Raw genomic sequence first — 16,920 nt, forward strand, 5'->3', positions numbered from 1 at the left:
CGTGTGCCTCGCACCACCCAAAGAGCTCAGATTTCCTCAGTATTAGATTTAATTAATCCAAACCCCTTAATCAAATGAGGCTGGATGAAGTTTTTTCTCTAGACAAACTATTCCAGTGTACCTTTTCATGTCAATGTGATTTAAAGTACGCATCTCTTACAGTAAAGAGGATCAACAATTTCTGGCCAAGAACAAAGGGAAGGGTAATTAGCAGGCAGGAAGGGTTGTTGCCAGTCATACAGGCGTAGAGTTGATGATCCCAGTCTGTCCTCTTTGTCTCCAGTTTACGTTTTCCTAATTTAGGTGAAATGGTGCAGAGCATCTGCGCGGTTTGAAGTTAACACAAGGAAATCTAAAAATGAGGCACCATTCATTGGCCAAATAGATCAGCTTTTCCATATCAGGAAGCGATAATGGGGACAGGAATTGCATTGTCCTGTAGTGACGTGAGTGGGTGATGTGAGGAAATGTATGGAAACAAATAAGAAGTGGCTTTTTTTTTTTCTGTGATGGCCATTCCATCCAGTTGGATTGTAAAATGATGTGTGGCCATGTGTGATTTATCCCTAGTCATGGATTTCTTCCAATGGCAGGAAAGTAGGGGCATTTCATACTCAAATGCCTTGCACAGCTTGTTGGATATGAGGAAGTTTTGAAATGCCTCTGTCAGTTGATTAACTGAGCAGGAGGACTATACTGTTGTTAGAAATAAGGTTTTCTAATCTAAAAAATGCCTTGCATCTGTGGAAAACAAGTTTCCCTCTTTTGTTTTGCTCAAATATATGTAATGCCTCACTAGGAGTAGCAGTAATCTGTCAAATCAGGATGGCAGCCAAGTTCTAAGAGGATGGAGGAAAAAAATAAACTAAAACAGCCAGATGAGCCTGTCTTCTATGGCCTTCTGGCTCCCACGTGCCAGAGCATCATGTCTGGTTTGCTGCACTAGTTCCCAATAGTTCATAATGTGTAAAACATTACCTGAGTCCATGTGGATGGTTGAATGAGAAGGTGCCTCCTAACATCACTCCTCTCTTCTTTCCAGTGTCCAAATTCAACTACAATCCATCTGAGAGCTTGTTTGTGCTGGCCCCAGTCCAGTCCCTGTCCATTGGGTCAGTGATGAGCGCCATGGGGCTGGGGTTCCTCCTGTCGATGCTCTTCTTTATAGAGCAGAACATTGTGGCGTCACTCACAAACGCACCGGAGAACAGGTAATGTTTTGGTACTCCTCTGTGAAGGGATATACTTAGTCTCTTCCCAGCACTGCTTGACCAAAGCTTGTCTGAACATCAGTTCTTCAGAACTTCTGTTGTCACAGATGAGGATAACTCTACTACTTAACTCCTCACCATCTTCAGTACCCAATATTGTGGCAGTAAGTCAAAACCACAGAGCACCTACGAGCTCCTCACCTCAGCATGCTTTTTCTTTGCCAATGTGTGAATGTTATGGAGATATTTTGTATGGCTTGAGGTCTGCAGATATCTAGGAGTCTAAAACTTGCACTGCTCTTGCACTACAGGGAACTTTTTGGAAATGAAAAAGTCAATGACCTGCATAAATGTCATAACATGATATGCTGCAGCTGAGCATCAGAAAGTGTTTGGAGCTGTTAGTCTCCAGCTGAGAAGGTGGAAATAGCACAGTATGTCTAATGTCTGATAGATCTGATTTATGTGCAAACTTGAGTCAAGATGTTGCGCTATTAAAATATTCCCTCTGATGTTTCTGTGCCAGCTGCAATCAGATATGATATCAAGAATGAACGTGTATGACTTTTCCAGGGAAGCTACCGTGTCTCAGAGGATTCTTTTGCTAATGTAATGTGTGGGAGGGTTCTCTCCTTGCATAACCTACATTAATATTCTACATGCTGTAGCTAGAGTGACACTGAGCGGGGAGAAGACAAGCTCAGATTCAGCTATACTAATTTGGTTTTCTGTGAGCACTTGATTTTTGTTCCTCTCATCTTTATTGTATCTGTTTAAAAGTGCTGCATAAATTTGTAGTGTAACTGGGTCATCTATTTCCTGATAGGAGTTTCTTCTAAACTTTTGTGGGTTTTTTTCCACTAAAGCATCTTTAAGGAATGAAAAATATTCTTCAGTGTTTTTCCTAGTGTCTTTCATAATGCCTTGTTACAGGACTAAGCAGAAATCAGGGCATGGGTTTTTAGAGATGGAGACAACAGGACTTGACACCTTCTGTTTGTGGTACTATCACATAATGAAAATACCATTATCTATACCAGCCAAATGGAGAATGTACTTCTTGGCGTCTTAACAAATGTAGTGATTTCCTCCTGTATTAAGAACAGGGAAAAGATGATGCTTGCCTAAAAGTACACAAATGTGCTTTGTTAATAATCAAAGCAAGGGTGTAGGACAGTCCAGGGAATACTGGGCTGGTTGGGCTATGTGAAGATAATCTAGGATAAGGCATCTTTGTGTGTTGGGCTGGACAGGCTCAATGTAGCCTTATCCATTGGTCAAAGCAGGTGTATACTACACAGTGCTACCAGGCTGCTGAGACCAGATAGCGTCCAAAGGGGACTAAAATGATGTGGCCTTTGTACATAGAAAGCCCTCTGAAAAGAGCAGACAGGACAATCAAATGATAACCCTGGGGATGCTGGAGATGCCTTTGCTCTGAGAAAGCAGCACATGAGCAGGGGCAGTGCTTTCAAAGTGTGAGCCAACACAGGAAGTGTGTTTACAATCCCACCCTTCCTGCCAGCACCTTCCAGCTTGAGGTATTGCAATGTAGACATCTAGCTGACCTAGTCACCCTATGGCCTTTTCAGTCAATGGAGGTGAGCACTTCCAATGAGACAGATCTTTTTGTTTCAAAACCAAACCCCCCCCCCAAGATTTCTGCTGCCTAAAAAATGGCATATACTGCTCTTTGAGGTAGAAACTAGGCATAGATCTTCATGTGCTGGGTCATGTCTACTAGCTCCATGCACCTCATGTCTTAGAGCATCTTGAATGGCTCCGAGTCTCTGCTTACATATTGAACGAAGCTTGCTTGGTGACATTAAGACATCTAAATGGTGGTCCCTTTCCAACTGATGGTGCCTGGAGGGCAATTCAGCTGATCCTTTGTGTGAGGATACCAACTGCTGTCTGGTCTGATGGCCAGGCAGGAAAGCAGCTATAGGCTTTTAAGTTAGGTGTCAAAGTCTGAGAGCTAAATACTTCCCCAGTCTTTTTCTAAACGTATAGTATCTGAAGAGTTGTACCAGATGGGTACATTGAGGAAAGGGACAGACATAAAAAGGCAAGGTTAAACTAGATGTGAGTTCAATGTTAGTAGCTGCTCTCTGTGTAGTCCTTGCAAAGGGAAGGTCAGCTTCGTTGATGAAGGCTGCCAGTTTCCTCTGTCCTCTAAGAAACAAAACAGAGGTTCCTCAGTATTCACCAAAGCTAGGAGCGTATCTCCTTGGTTGGCTACAAAGGAGGAGCTGAAGTTTAATGAATTCATGCCCCATTTTCTTATCATACAGTAACGTTACACAATCAGGGGATCACTGCAGCACATGTTCTGCTCATGGGGAAGGAGGGAGACCAGAGTTAAAAACAAGACAGATGGGGAAACTTCGGTGTCAGTAGTTAGGCAACCCATGCCCAGGTTTCTAACCGCTACCTATATGGACTCTGTTAACAAGTATAGGTGTGTATTTTGAGTAGACTGCAGTAAGCATAGGGGCAAAATGCTGATGAAATTTACATGGGCTGTTACTTGAGTGGGTTGCCTTTCTGCTCAGTGTTGTTCTTTCCAGGAGATGACTGCTTTGGGAGCAAGCTATCCAGTTTTATTATGTTTTGTGTTCATGTAGCACAGGCTGTAAGGCAGGAGGTGTGAAATCACTCGATGCATGGAAGTGCACTTTGGTGTTCAGCAAGGGCAGCCTGTTAGCTTGCACTGGGTGTAACTGCTGTCAACAAAAACCTCGTTTCAGGTTGGTGAAGGGAACAGCTTACCACTGGGACCTCCTGCTTGTTGCGCTGATTAACACAGGGCTGTCTGTCTTCGGCCTTCCCTGGATCCATGCTGCCTTCCCTCATTCCCCAATGCATGTCCGCGCCCTGGCTTATGTGGAGGAGAGAGTTGAAAGTGGACACATCTATGAGACGTAAGTAGGAACCGCAGAGCTGTCTTGAATATCTTTGGGTTTATTTGTGGCTTCCCAATCCTTTTGGGTATAGTGGGTTACATGGTTGAGGAGTTAGCTGTCGTCTTGAAGACCTGCAAGATGTGGAGGTAGAGGAGAGATATGCCAAATGAAGCCACCTCAGCCAGCATGACCTGTGGCCTGGCTTCATCCTCCTTCACCAAAGTGCTTGTTTTTAGGACAGAGATTTATGCTCTTTATGCAGTCTTCAGGGATTCCACCCACTCCAGTGCAAATTGTCCTCTGGAAAGAGTCAGACAAAGCCTTTTTCAGGTTTATCTTTGTGGAAAGCTGAGCAGAGATGCTTTAGCCAGATCTTTCCAGATGTCTCCACCAGAAAAAATCCAGTCTGATTCATTGGCTGAAACCTGTCTGGTGGTTATTACGAAGAGTAGGAAAAATGCAGCATTGTTTCAGAACTCCCATAGCATCTTCCGCCACATTCCGGGAATGCGAGATGCATATTAAATTCTCTTGCTTTTAAGCAAAAGCAACTCCGAAGCCGTGCCCAGGTCATGACTTCCTATTTAAGACCAGCTTTTTGGCCATTCTGGGTTGTCCAACACACTCTTATCAGAGACCTATTTAAAGAAAAAGTAAAATGAAATATCTCATTTCTCATGAAACCTGCTCCAGAATAGGGAATATCTGGTTTGTTTGATCTCAGGATGTTACAGTTGAGTGCTTTTACCTCAGAAGTGGTAATTTCCACTCACATACCATTAGTTTTAATTATCCTGCCTTGGTTTCCATTTTCAGAGTTTCCACTTATCAAAAGTGAGGCTAAGTGGTCATTTACTTTGGGGGATGGAGTGGGTCAGTCTCTTTCATTTCAGTCTCACCCTCATGCTATTCTCTGTGCCAGCTGGCCCAGCCCAACCTGCCACAGCTGCTTTTTGGGTCAGTGATGTACAGATTTCACCTTCCACATCTGAAAATTGCTGTCCTGCTGCTCCGTCCAATGCTTTTACGGACCTTTCCTGGGAGATCAGTCCCTTGGGCTTGTATTCCCAGTAGTATGTGTTGGTGTTAGTTGTTCCCACAGCTATATCTGTCTTGAATAAATGCTAAAACCTATTTTAAAACACCCAACAAGTTTGCAATTTGAGTTCTGTAGGGTGCCCTTGCTCCTCGTGTCCCTAATCATAGAATCCCAGACTGGTTTGTGTTGGAAGGGACCTTAAAGCTCCTCCAGCTCCAACCCCTGCCAGGGGCAGGGACACCTTCCACTAGAGCAGCTTGCTCCAAGCCCCTGTGTTCAACCTGGCCTTGAACACTGCCAGGGATGGGGCAGCCACAGCTTCTCTGGGCTCCCTGTGCCAGTGCCTCAGCACCCCTACAGGGACAAACTTCTTCCTAATTTTTTCCTGATCTGCTCTAAGATATCTTTGATCTCCATTTCTTTGTGAAAGGCAGAATTTACACTTCGAAATCCCTGTACTAAGCCCCCCTCCTGTTTCTTCCATTGTCAGCTTTAATAGCTGGTAGCTATTTCCCTGTTTTTCCACCCACTGTCTTGATTCTGCATTCTGGCTGTTTCTTGACAAAGTCAAGTTCCCAGCTTTGAATTAAGGTCTACCTGCTGTCTTTGTCCTCTTTTACCCAGCTGCCCCAAACTAGCATCTGAGAACCCTCTTTGGCCATGCTAAGCTAGATACAGCTCCAGTGATTATCCCAGAAGGGCAGAGGGATGCCCTAATCTCACTAAGTATGTTCCCTCAGGGTACAGCTCTCTCCCTGCTGGAGGCAAGTCGTTAGGTGAGTGCTTTGAGCCTGATATCGGGAGCGAAAGAGAGAACAAGGATTTCCTAGTTACTTGAACTCCCTTTGAGATTGAAGCAGTTTTGTTGTCTGCAAAGCACTGAGCTATAAACAGGAGACTCTAAGCAACGTTGTCATCTTTCTGCTTTGTTTTCTCCTAGCCAGCTCTGCTGAAAAAGAAATGTACTGAAGCTCAGTTAGAAAATCAGGAGTTCTTTCAATGCTGGCTCCCCTGGCAGGCTTCTTTCCTACACGCAAATCAAAGCTGTTATTGAGGATGATGATATAAACAAGCTTAAAGACCTGTCTCAATGAAAGCAAAGTTTTCTTCTCCTCTGTAGAGTAACCACTTGAGTTTCATGTGGCAATCTGCAAATAGGCTCTCACTGCTCAGATGGAGGAGGTCAGGAATGGCTAATCCTGTGCTAGCCAGATTTAAAGGATTCTGGGGAAATGAGCCTGGATTATGCTCTTTTAATTTCCATTAATTACTTCATTTCCATTTCAGCAGACTTTCTGGAGCTGTTTCCTCAAGGCTAAAATGGATTCTGAACACATGCAAATTACAGAGTTTTCTTCTGTTGACTTAATGTGACTGTGATGTCCTTATCCTAGAAATAAGAAACGTGCTAGAATTGGCAGAAGACCAATTTGAGGCTTGGAACTTCAGCTTTAAACACCTCATGTTTGGTCAATTATGAGTAATTTTAACTACGTTTTGATGAGAAATTCCAAACTACTTTAAGTGGCAATAGCAGGAACTGGCAGTGGTAGTTGCAGGACATTTTATATGTGCTCAAACACTCTTTAGTGCCATGATTGCTGCATCCCAAGAGTTCACAGTCGAAAACTTCATGAACTTCAAAAATCCATTACCAAAGAGCTACTACTACAACCTGTTCTGTACTTGCAGACTTGCATCTGACCGAAATGTGGTGGCTTCAAATCTGGTTTTGATCCTGAACAATTAAGCTTACATGACTTTGAACCTAGCAGATGTGTGTGCTCAGACTGATGCTTGCAGGTCATGAACATCCACAGCAGCAGGTTAGATCTTTGCCTGAAGTAGCAGAAATGCTGCTTCTGTAGCTTGCCCGATTTCAAAGCCAGGGAAACTCTTGCTGTACCTGGGTGAAGCTAAATCGGTTGGTGCATCCTTTCACTCCTGACTCACTGGGCCACTTCAGAGCTACCAGAACCACTATGAGGTTCTCAAGTAGTTGACCACTCCTTATCAGGCTATCAAATTGTTCTGAATTAGGACTTGCTATTGCACTTTAAGCTGCTTGGCTCTGTTCATCTCAGAGACTTCTCTTCTTGTGGTGATCCAGACCTGGAGGCAAAGGAAAAGGTGCCAAACTATATCCACCTAGGTGATGTCCCAGTTCCTCCAGAGCTGGAAAGAGCAGTCTGCAGATAAGAGTCAGGTGCTCTCCCTCAGCTTCTTTAAGCAGTGGCAGGGAGCCCTTGACATAGGAGACTTGCAAGAGGATCTGAACAAAATCTGTTTTGAAAGAGGAAAGCTGTGGTTTCTGCTGTTTAAACCTAGCCAGGGGAGGGGAGAGGTTACTTAAAGGTTAACACCTCCTGTGCCTCTTTTGTGCATCCTCTCTTGGTAATCCTAGATAATATGTATGATCTCCCCTGTTACTCATCAACAAATTCAAGCCTTGTCCTCTGGACTTTGTGTACTGTTTGGGATATCTGTTGCTCTTGAGCTCATGTTAATTCTGCCATGTTATCCAAATCCTGAGAATGAGCCTTAGGCTGTTAGCCTTCCCTTTCTCTCTAAATATAGGTGTGGAAGGCTCCTTCATCCCCACAGCTTCATTATGCTCTTGAATGTATTCACAAATTTGAAGTTCAACCTGACCTTAATATTGAAAGAAATCACTGGGAAGCAATCTTCTTCAGAATAGAAGGGATTATGAAGTCCCAGCAGTACATATGTAATAGAAGGAAACGTATTTTGATAGATCTCATGGCTGGTTCTCATGTTAATCCTCAGGATATTTTGGGTAGAGGGTTATTTGGAATATGAAGTCTTGCATTCAGGGAATGAGGCCACTAGATGACACCAGAACAGCCTACGGACATTCATTTCTCCTGATAATAAGGGGATTTACTCACTAACTTATCCACTGAAGGGGTGGATTTATCTTCTCAGAAGAAGTTAGGAATCCTCCTTTTTTTTTATTTACAAGTAGTCTTAAAAGATGAGGTTTTTCTTTCCTCCTGTTGTTTCTGGTAATTTGCTTCAAAGTAGGAGGAGATGCTCACAGGTTTAGCTGAAGTGAAAAGAAAACAGAGCAACCTCCCCTCATCCCCCATGTGGGCTCTGAAAGTTGCTGCTTGCTTTCCTGTCAATCGCCCCCACTCCTCCACCCCCCAAAAATCAATCTGTGCTCTGTCAGCTACGGAAAACTTGCATTAATTAATCACATGTTTTGCATGGTAATAGGCAATTTGCAGTGCAACTGCTATTATCCACAGCAGAATTGGCTTTCTAGCTACCTCCATAGTGCTCTCAGCATTCCCTTCCAAATAAACACAGAGATGCTCATATACATCAGAAACGCTGACTCGCAGGCAATAAAGTACAGACTTCTTTTTACAAGAGGTTCATTAGTTCCTGTAGAAGTCAATGAGTTTTCTTCTGGATAGGAGCCAATTGCATATGCACTGAGTAAGCTGAGGAAAGGATTACTGCCCAGGAAAAGGATTTTTATCTATTTGGGGGTTTTAGTTTGGTTTTGGGTTCTGGTTTTGTTGGTGTTTCTTTTTCTTCAATGTGCTGTACAGAATTAGTTTAGAGGGCAAATCGGTTCAGGATAGGGTCCGTGGAGCTTTGCAGAAGGGGAATTGGGCATTTTTCCAGCTGCTGTGTTTGAGCTGTGGATTAAGTGCCTGGCCTGGATCCAGCAGAGCTCTGCCTTCTCAGTGTCAGCACGAGGCCAGAAATGCTGATCTCAGTGCAGTGGAGATGAGTTTCCCTTTCCCGAGTGGCACGTGTCCTACACCTATGCACAGTGAGCCCCAGCGATAATCTTACATGGATACTGCGATATTATCCTATTCCCCTAATCCCTGTTCTCTCGCTTCCAGGATTGTGAGCGTGAAGGAGACCCGGCTGACAAGTCTAGTGGCAAACTTCCTGGTGGGCCTCTCCCTTCTGCTCCTCCCCTTCCCTCTCCAGTGGATCCCAAAGCCGGTGCTCTATGGCCTCTTCCTCTACATTGCGTTGACCTCCATTGATGGGAACCAGCTCTTTGAAAGGGTGGCACTCCTGCTCAAAGAACAGGTACACAGAATGGGGCACCAGACTGGTGGAACACAAAAGGAAACGTTATTTACAACCTTTGTTTTACCACCCTAGCACCAAACTGTGGCAGGAGCTAACATGGAAAGGTGCTAGTGTTGGGAATGGGACTAGCCCTAAAACTCATGTTCTCAGCAGGCTGATTTCCAGCTCCAATCTGAACTTTGTATCCCTTTCACCTTTCTCAGCAAAGTGGGAATGAAACTTGATGTCTCCAGTTTAGCCTGGTCTGCCACTGAGACAAGAGCAAGAGATGCCTTTTTCATTAAAGGGGATGAATAAGTGGGAGAATAGTGTAGTGTCAAATAAGAAAAGTGGCATGGTTATTCTTGGGTTAAAAAGAGCTGGTAGCTGAATTGTTCGGAGAATGGCACTCCATCTCATCTGTCTTCTAATTCTGCATGAATTGCTTTCTGCATTTCCCTGCCACAGAAGTGCTTGAGCTTTCTTGTTCAGAGTTGATATCTTGGATATAGAATCATAGAATAATAGAATGGTTTTAGTTGGAAGGGTCCTTAAAGCTGATCTAGTTCCAACCCCCTGCCATAAACAGAGACATCTGCAAGTAGACCAGGTTGCTCCAAGCCCCTGTGTCCAACCTGGCCTTGAACACTGCCAGGGATGGGGCAGCCACAGCTCCTCTGGGCACCCTGTGCCAGCGCCTCAGCACCCTCACAGGGAAGAGCTTCTGCTTAAGAGCCCATCTCAGTCTACCCTCTTTCAGCTTTAAAGCCATTCCCACTTGTCCTGTAACTAGGACATTATATTACATTTAATCCTTCTCAGTCTGCTCAGAATTGCTGTGGAGCTTCTGTCTCCAGAAAGTCAAAGTTAGTGCATGGATGGAGCCAGGATAGTTGTTACCAGTGAAGACCCTGTTATAGACCAAACCAAAAGGAGATATAGGCAATGCCTTTAGAAACAAGACAGTTGCACAGACTGATACTCACTGAATGTAGGATGTTTGTAAGCTTTAAAACCCCTCTGTGATGCTGTCGGCTGCAGAGTCCATGTGTTTTAAAACCAATAGTAACAAATATCAAAAAGCACAGGCATGATGTCAGTAAATGGTGATCTTTGATTTCCCCAACAAAACTTCAGAACAGGTGATTTTTTTCGCTGTATTTTACAGTTTCATTTTGACATGTGTGAAATGCCACAAGAGAAGATTTTAAACTCAAAATGAAATTACTTACGTTATTGAAGCCCTTCTGATGTGGGATGAAAACAAATCTGGAAGATGTGTTTTCAAGCTCTCTCTGTTACAAGTGCTAAGAAGGTGTTAGTTTGCAGTGCAGGTGGTACCTGGGAGCAATTGTGAGTTTCCATCTCGCCGCCTTTTATGTAACAATGGTCAAGGGCTTAAGAAGCCCAACATTTGGCTCTGCATCTCTGCTAATCTGTCTTGACCTCTAATATTACATCCCAGAGGTTAAAACTGTGAAATCTGGGTAAAGATTACATTTGTCATGTCAATTTTTGAATGAGGATTGAATGGTTACTGATGTGTGTAGAATGAGACTTCTGCCTTTATTAGAAATAGTGTGGAATTTTCCAAGCTGGAAAATTAAAAACTATTCTCAAATATGGAGATCTCCCTTTTCTGGAAACCTTTTAATGAGTCATGGCACAATCTGAAATCCATTGAGTCTGTATCGGTGCCAGCAGACAGTCGCTCATACTCTTCATTGATGTATAGACAGTGAGTCAAAGCCTGTGCTCAGACATGAGCAAGGAACTGTCGAAAGAAACCACGAGTGATATTTAGCCTATTAATGTCACTTCCCCCTCACCTTCTTTCTTAAAAATTAATATCTGATATGACTTGAGAAAATCACTGCAGTGAGTACAGCCTCTTCTTGCACCTCCCCAACCTCATCTCCTGGTTCAGCTAAAGAAGTTGGACCATGGGGTGCAAGCATGGAGATGGAGTCTGGTCAGCAGAGGACAGAAGGCTATAAAGTAATGAGCTGTTTTTCAGGTAGAGAAACCAGCCAGCAGTAACAGAACCTGAATGCATCTCCTTACCATCACCTCCTCTGCACATGCCCACAAGCACTTCACCTATTGCTTCAAAGCCCTGATAATCCTACTCAGGGGAATCTTATTAGTGCACTTATCAAGATATGTTATTGCACTCCAGATGCTCCCAAAGGCAGTCTTAGTTCTGTGATGTGTCTTTTCTTCTACAGGTTTCTAGTGCCCGTCATCTTCTGTGTGTTGCTGCCAATGCTGTGGTTTAAGACCCTTGCTTTAACCCTACAAATCCTTTGTTCTGCTGTTGAACCTGTTGATGCTGATGCACTCTGTGTGTGTATAAATTGATGACTTCTTTAAAACCCTTGTGTTCGAAAGCCTGTGCCACATTCTGCAGTCACAGGTCTAGGTTTCTGCCTGTCTAACATGTAATTCTTCTCTTCCCAGACTGCTTATCCTCCGACACATTACATCCGCAGAGTGCCCCAGAGGAAGATCCACTATTTCACAGGCTTGCAGGTCCTACAGCTCCTCATCCTCTGTGGTTTTGGCATGTCACCATTGCCCTACATGAAGATGATCTTCCCGCTCATCATGATAGGGATGATCCCAATCAGGTATGAAGCTTGGCTGCGCTTTTTTTTGTCTCTCATACCTTTTGTCTTCAGGCTTGAACTGCAGGAAATCTAAGTGGTCTAGAAGTGCAAACAGCACTTTCCTGAATAGACAGATCCTAGAGGTGGGTGATGGTGACCTCTTCTTTACCAGCTGCTCAGGCTTGAGAAGAAATAGTGCAGAGAGCCTGTGATTTCACTGGTGCTGGTGTTGTGCACAAGGCTCTGTGCTGGCATGGACTCTTCTTCCAGCTAGCAGAGAGGCAAGTAAGTCTCCCTTTGCAGTGCCTGTAAGATGCCTGGTGCTCCTGAGAAGCTGTAGGCTAAGCCTTGCCGCAGGTGGTATTTGATAGTGTTCTCTTTGTCAAATTGCTTTGTAATTTGATTTCCTAAGCCCAGTGCTCCGAGCAGAGCTAGAAACTTTTCCTTATCTCTTATCCAGAGCTGTGGTGACCTTTCAGACCTCCTGCACTGCTGAATGCTGTTGCCAATGATCAGTTAGGTCAAACTGGCCAATATCCTGCAGTCTTGAGGGAGAATCATAGGGAAATTTAACTAATTTCTTCCTTAATGTTCATTAACAGTGACTGCCCATCATTCTCCAGTTAAATCATTCATGCTCTCCATCCTTTGGCTATAATGAGAAGCCATAATAAGATCTTGGAAGGAACAGATCTGTTTCCAGTCCATTCAATTATTTTTAGGCCAGGATGGTATCCAGTGATATCTGGTTGTCTTTGAACTTGCAGTCTCAGAGATTTTTGTCTGATCTCAAAGTTCAGAGCTACCAATGTGATAATCTGCAAAAGCAGCTATTGCGGTGTTTTCCTTGGATGATAAAGATGAGTCCAGTTCTTTCCAAAATAAAAGCAAATGTCAAAGCTACCGTGACCTTCAACAGGATCAGGTTAGAGCTGTTTGGCTTGGATTTTCGCAGATAAACAATCTTGGAAAACACTGAATGTATTGTTCCTGTGGTAAGAGTCTATCACCCACCCATCACATAAGCATCACTTTGGATGACTGTTGAAGTTGCTGGTAAAGATTTCAGCAGTGCTGGGTGATTGACTCTTGTGGGAATTGCAGGTCTCTGCACAGAGCAGCTCAGTATAGAAATAAACATGGGACACTCTTTGCCAAACACATTGGGCATAGTGTAATAAGCTAAATCAGTGTGGAGAGAGGGTGCTGTCAAAGAACCTGATTTTGTAGTAAGAGCTAGATAATTTAGTGGTGCAAATATATCTTTATTTTTGAGTAAATAAGATACTGTCATACTAGCTCTGCTGCTAACTAATTTCCCTTTACAGAGCAGCTTTTTCTAGCAGCTGGATAATCAGCCCTGCTGCTAAGGGAAAGATAGTGCTACCAGGCACAATGCAGAGATTTGCCTTCCGCTTTCCTCTCTGATTTCTTTTGCCTTCATGTAGTTCCTGTGGACTCCAGCAGAGAAGGCAGCACCATGATGTAGCTCTGTAGTTAACAGTGACTTTTTCACAAAGATTTGGCACTAAAAATAGATGAAACAGAGTAGAAGAAATTAAATCTCTCTTTTCTTCTTCAGAAGTGAAGGAAGGAAGAGGAGATGGGACAGCAGCCAGGGGTCAAAGTCTAGAATCAAACCCAGATGAGTGAGTCATGGCTCAGTGTCCTGTCCAGAAAAACAGTTATGTTACTTATCAATCTTAAACCCACGTTTCCATCTGTCCAACAGCATTAGACCCATGATTTTTGTTGTCAGTGGTGAGGCACCAGTGGTGTAGTGTTAATGTGAAGGTAAATGGATTTCAATGGCTTCTCATTATTGCAGGGGAGAAGAAGTGATCTCTTTGGGTATTACCAGTTGCTGGCTTTGATTCAAAACTTTGGGATGACTGGATTTTAGCTGCTCAGAGAGGAACTCTTCTCTCCAAGTTCTGTGATGTTTATCTGTTCTCCCATGGCTCTCGGTTTTATCTCATGACAGGTCCATTTAAGCAGATGCTGGTATTCTCAGTAGTAAGTGCTGTTTAGGATCTCTTGCATAGCTATTGAAAGGGCCCTTCCAGGCTTTTTAGTGCTTTGTGCCTTATTTTAATAGCTGAAGGATAGCTTCCTGTTAAGTAAGGAGAAGTTTCAAAACTAAACTTGCAGCAGGACTTAATGAGAGCAACCCCAAACCCCTAAAGTAAGGGAATCACTGTCTCTATGATCCAATGGGGAATCCAGGCACTAGATGGGGATGGAGTGTTACCAGCAACTGGAGGGGTGAATATCACAGCCCCTTTTTAGCCTCTCATCATGGTCCTGAGTCTTGCTAATATATTTGGTGCTTCTCTTAAGATTAAGACTTCAGGGTTGTCTGTTAAAGCTTCTTTGTGGTGAGAGCTGAAGAGAGTGATGTGGCATACTTGGAGAACTGAGGAAGTGCAAGACAATCCTTGTATGCAGGTCTTTGAACCAACATTCCCAGTATAGGGAAAGTGGTGAAGAAAGTTGTAATTGGAAATAGAGGGTGATTCTTGGCAAATTAATCCACTGGCAAACTAGAGGCAGAGGGAAGTTACTAACTGGCTCCCCAGCACAAACCAGGAGCATAGCAGAGGATTGGGTAAGATGGTGTGTTATTTGGCACCTTGAAGACTTCATGGTGACAGGATGCCGTAGGCAAGTGACTTTTCTCTTGTGAGGGTGAGGATGTTCTCTTTCTTCTTCAACTGAAATGAGGAAGCTTCTTGCAGGATGAGCTCTGTACTGCTATTCCTCTACATACTGTGTTTGCCTGCAGGATTGGCTGTTTTTACTTTGCCACTTTTCATTTCCCCTTCAGTTGGGTGAACCTGTTGTATGCATGGCCATGGATAAACTCAACTGAGAGTCTTGAGATAAAGAAAATGTTACATGACTGTAAGCAAGCACTAAGCCTGTCTTTCTGGTTCAATCCTAGGTATAACCTGCTCCCTAGGATCATCGAAGCCAAGTACTTGGATGCAATGGATGCAGAACATTAAACGAGGTCCCCTGCACACAGAGCAGTGAGGACAGCTCTGTTAGAGTTGGAAGGCGGCTTTGCCGAAGCATAGAACAATCTATCTGCAGTTCTTTCTTTCACCACTTTCTTTCTGCTCTAATCCAGCATTGGTAATGCACACATATCAAAGATGAATAGAGCGTTGAAGTGTCAAACCAAACCAGCCTTGGACTTGGGAGGCCGATGCTCTTTGGAGCTGTGAGGCAAGCAAGCTTTATGGAAAATGCTACTTTCCACATCCCCAAACTGGAAACCCCAAAGATCAGCATGTCTGTATGGTTGGAGCATGCATCCTCAGAGTTGTCATGTAGTCCCTTGTTTGAGGGTGGGGGGAAATCTCTCTTTTTTATGCACTGTGTCCCTTTCTTCTAAAACACTATAAGGACAGCAACTGACCTTTCTTTTACAGAATGCCAGTCCTGTTCTGGCCTTGGAATTCAATTTCCCATGCAACCAGTATTCCCAAATTGGTATTCTGGGTGGGATAGCCTCATGCTAAACCACTGATGTCAGGAGAGATGTCTGGCCATCTCTTCAGATTAGCAGGGTTGGAGACAGATTTAATTTGTACTGATACAATCCACAGCTTTGGATGAATATGTAATTCCTACAAATGAGCTGAAAATGTTCTGAAGTTGGGCTCGCATGGAGATGTTGATGAAACCACATCTGGGTCTAAGCTATTTAGGAATTATTTTGGATGGTTCTACCATTACTTCTCAGTAATCAAAGACAGAAGTGTAGTTTTGCACAACTGCAACATTCTTCCTTGTACCCAGAGTCAGATGCTGAAGCTTGTCAAAGGGCAGTTGTGTTAATGATTGCATATACATATGTACAGTAGTGCCTATGTGTACATATATACATATGGATTTGTGTATATATTTTGCATAGATATACAAATAGGCCTGATTCTTTCCAAATATCAAGTGTTTTGTGCAGTGTTAACCATGATGTCTTGACCACATACTCGTTCTCTGCTTCAGTGCTGCTTTTTCTCATTTGTGATATGGTCACTTTTCAGTTACTGTTTTTGTTCAGGCGTTTCTCTTTGTGCAAGGTGTTCCTTTGCTTTCTCCTTCCCATGGCTTGAGGCCTTCATCATTCTGTCTGGATGCTCCAACATGTGAATTTTGCATTTAGTTTTAATGTACAGCATGCAATGAAAGCTTTCCTCTTTTGCCTAATCAATATTTGTCAGTCATTTCATTTGTTTCTGTTTTGTAGCTCATCTCCAGTTTCCCCCACTCCCAGATGTTATATTATATTTCTGGATGAATCTAACTTCTGCTGTCTTTTTATGTTTCAGTTTATTTAAATTTGCTTGTATTATGGTCAGTTTTCTTATTTGGAGTACTGTGAAACAGGCTGCCCTTTAGTTCAGTGCTTGCCCTTTGCTGCACACTACAGATTGCAGGTAACGTGTTAGGAAAAATGTGGACCTGTGAAGGTAATGAACTTTCAAAGGAGTAGAAATGAGGGAAGAAAAGTAATGTAAAATGAAATGCAAATGTATTATTAGCACAGAGAAGTGTTACTTACCAATTGCTCGCCCAGAAAATGGTGCAGGGTTCTTATCAGCACATGCCCTACTGATTGGGTGTTCCTCTGCATGATGAGGAAAGCCAGCTCTGTTATGAGGGAGGACTATGCTGAAACTAAGCCAGAATCAAGCCACTGAAGGTTTGGTGTATTTACACTAAACATCAGGTGTGATTTCATCTTAATGTAGCTGCTTAGGGTTTAAAACATGTATGGAAAACTGAATTTTAGGTTCTTATGAAACCCTTCATCTCTGTATTGATATTTGATGGAGGAGATCAGTTAAGTGTTCCCAAGAACATGGCTATGGTTTGTATATCTCTAAGCAATCACAGGAGAGAGCACTCAGCTTAGCAAGCAAAACAGCATTACATGACCTTGAAAGCATGATGTTCACATTGCACCCACCAACTCTTTTGAGAGTCTCAGTGTCAGGATGACCACTCCAGTACATCAGCAGGTAACACCGTGTTTGGTTTTCAGTCTGTCTTAGAGGCAGCAGGGGTAACTCATGCCATGTCTG

General features: G+C 43.3%; 1 protein-coding gene across 2 annotated transcripts in view; it reads left to right on the forward strand.

Moving 5' to 3' along the window:
• SLC4A11 (solute carrier family 4 member 11) overlaps positions 1–15,308 on the forward strand; it is a gene marked incomplete at its 5' end in the record, with an annotated part of 91,450 nt that extends 76,142 nt beyond the window's left edge. For both annotated transcript variants that reach the window (XM_080636380.1, XM_080636381.1), the window contains 5 exons: positions 1,043–1,211; positions 3,962–4,135; positions 9,041–9,236; positions 11,679–11,848; positions 14,772–15,308. In XM_080636380.1, the coding sequence (XP_080492506.1) occupies positions 1,043–1,211; positions 3,962–4,135; positions 9,041–9,236; positions 11,679–11,848; positions 14,772–14,835 (773 nt within the window). In that variant the 3' untranslated portion in view covers positions 14,836–15,308. The remainder of the gene's footprint in view (positions 1–1,042; positions 1,212–3,961; positions 4,136–9,040; positions 9,237–11,678; positions 11,849–14,771) is intronic.
• Between the last annotated feature and the right edge of the window lie 1,612 nt (positions 15,309–16,920).

The sequence above is a fragment of the Psittacula echo genome (genome assembly GCF_963264785.1).
Source record: "Psittacula echo genome assembly, chromosome: 1".
Taxonomy (NCBI): Eukaryota; Metazoa; Chordata; class Aves; order Psittaciformes; family Psittacidae; genus Psittacula; species Psittacula echo.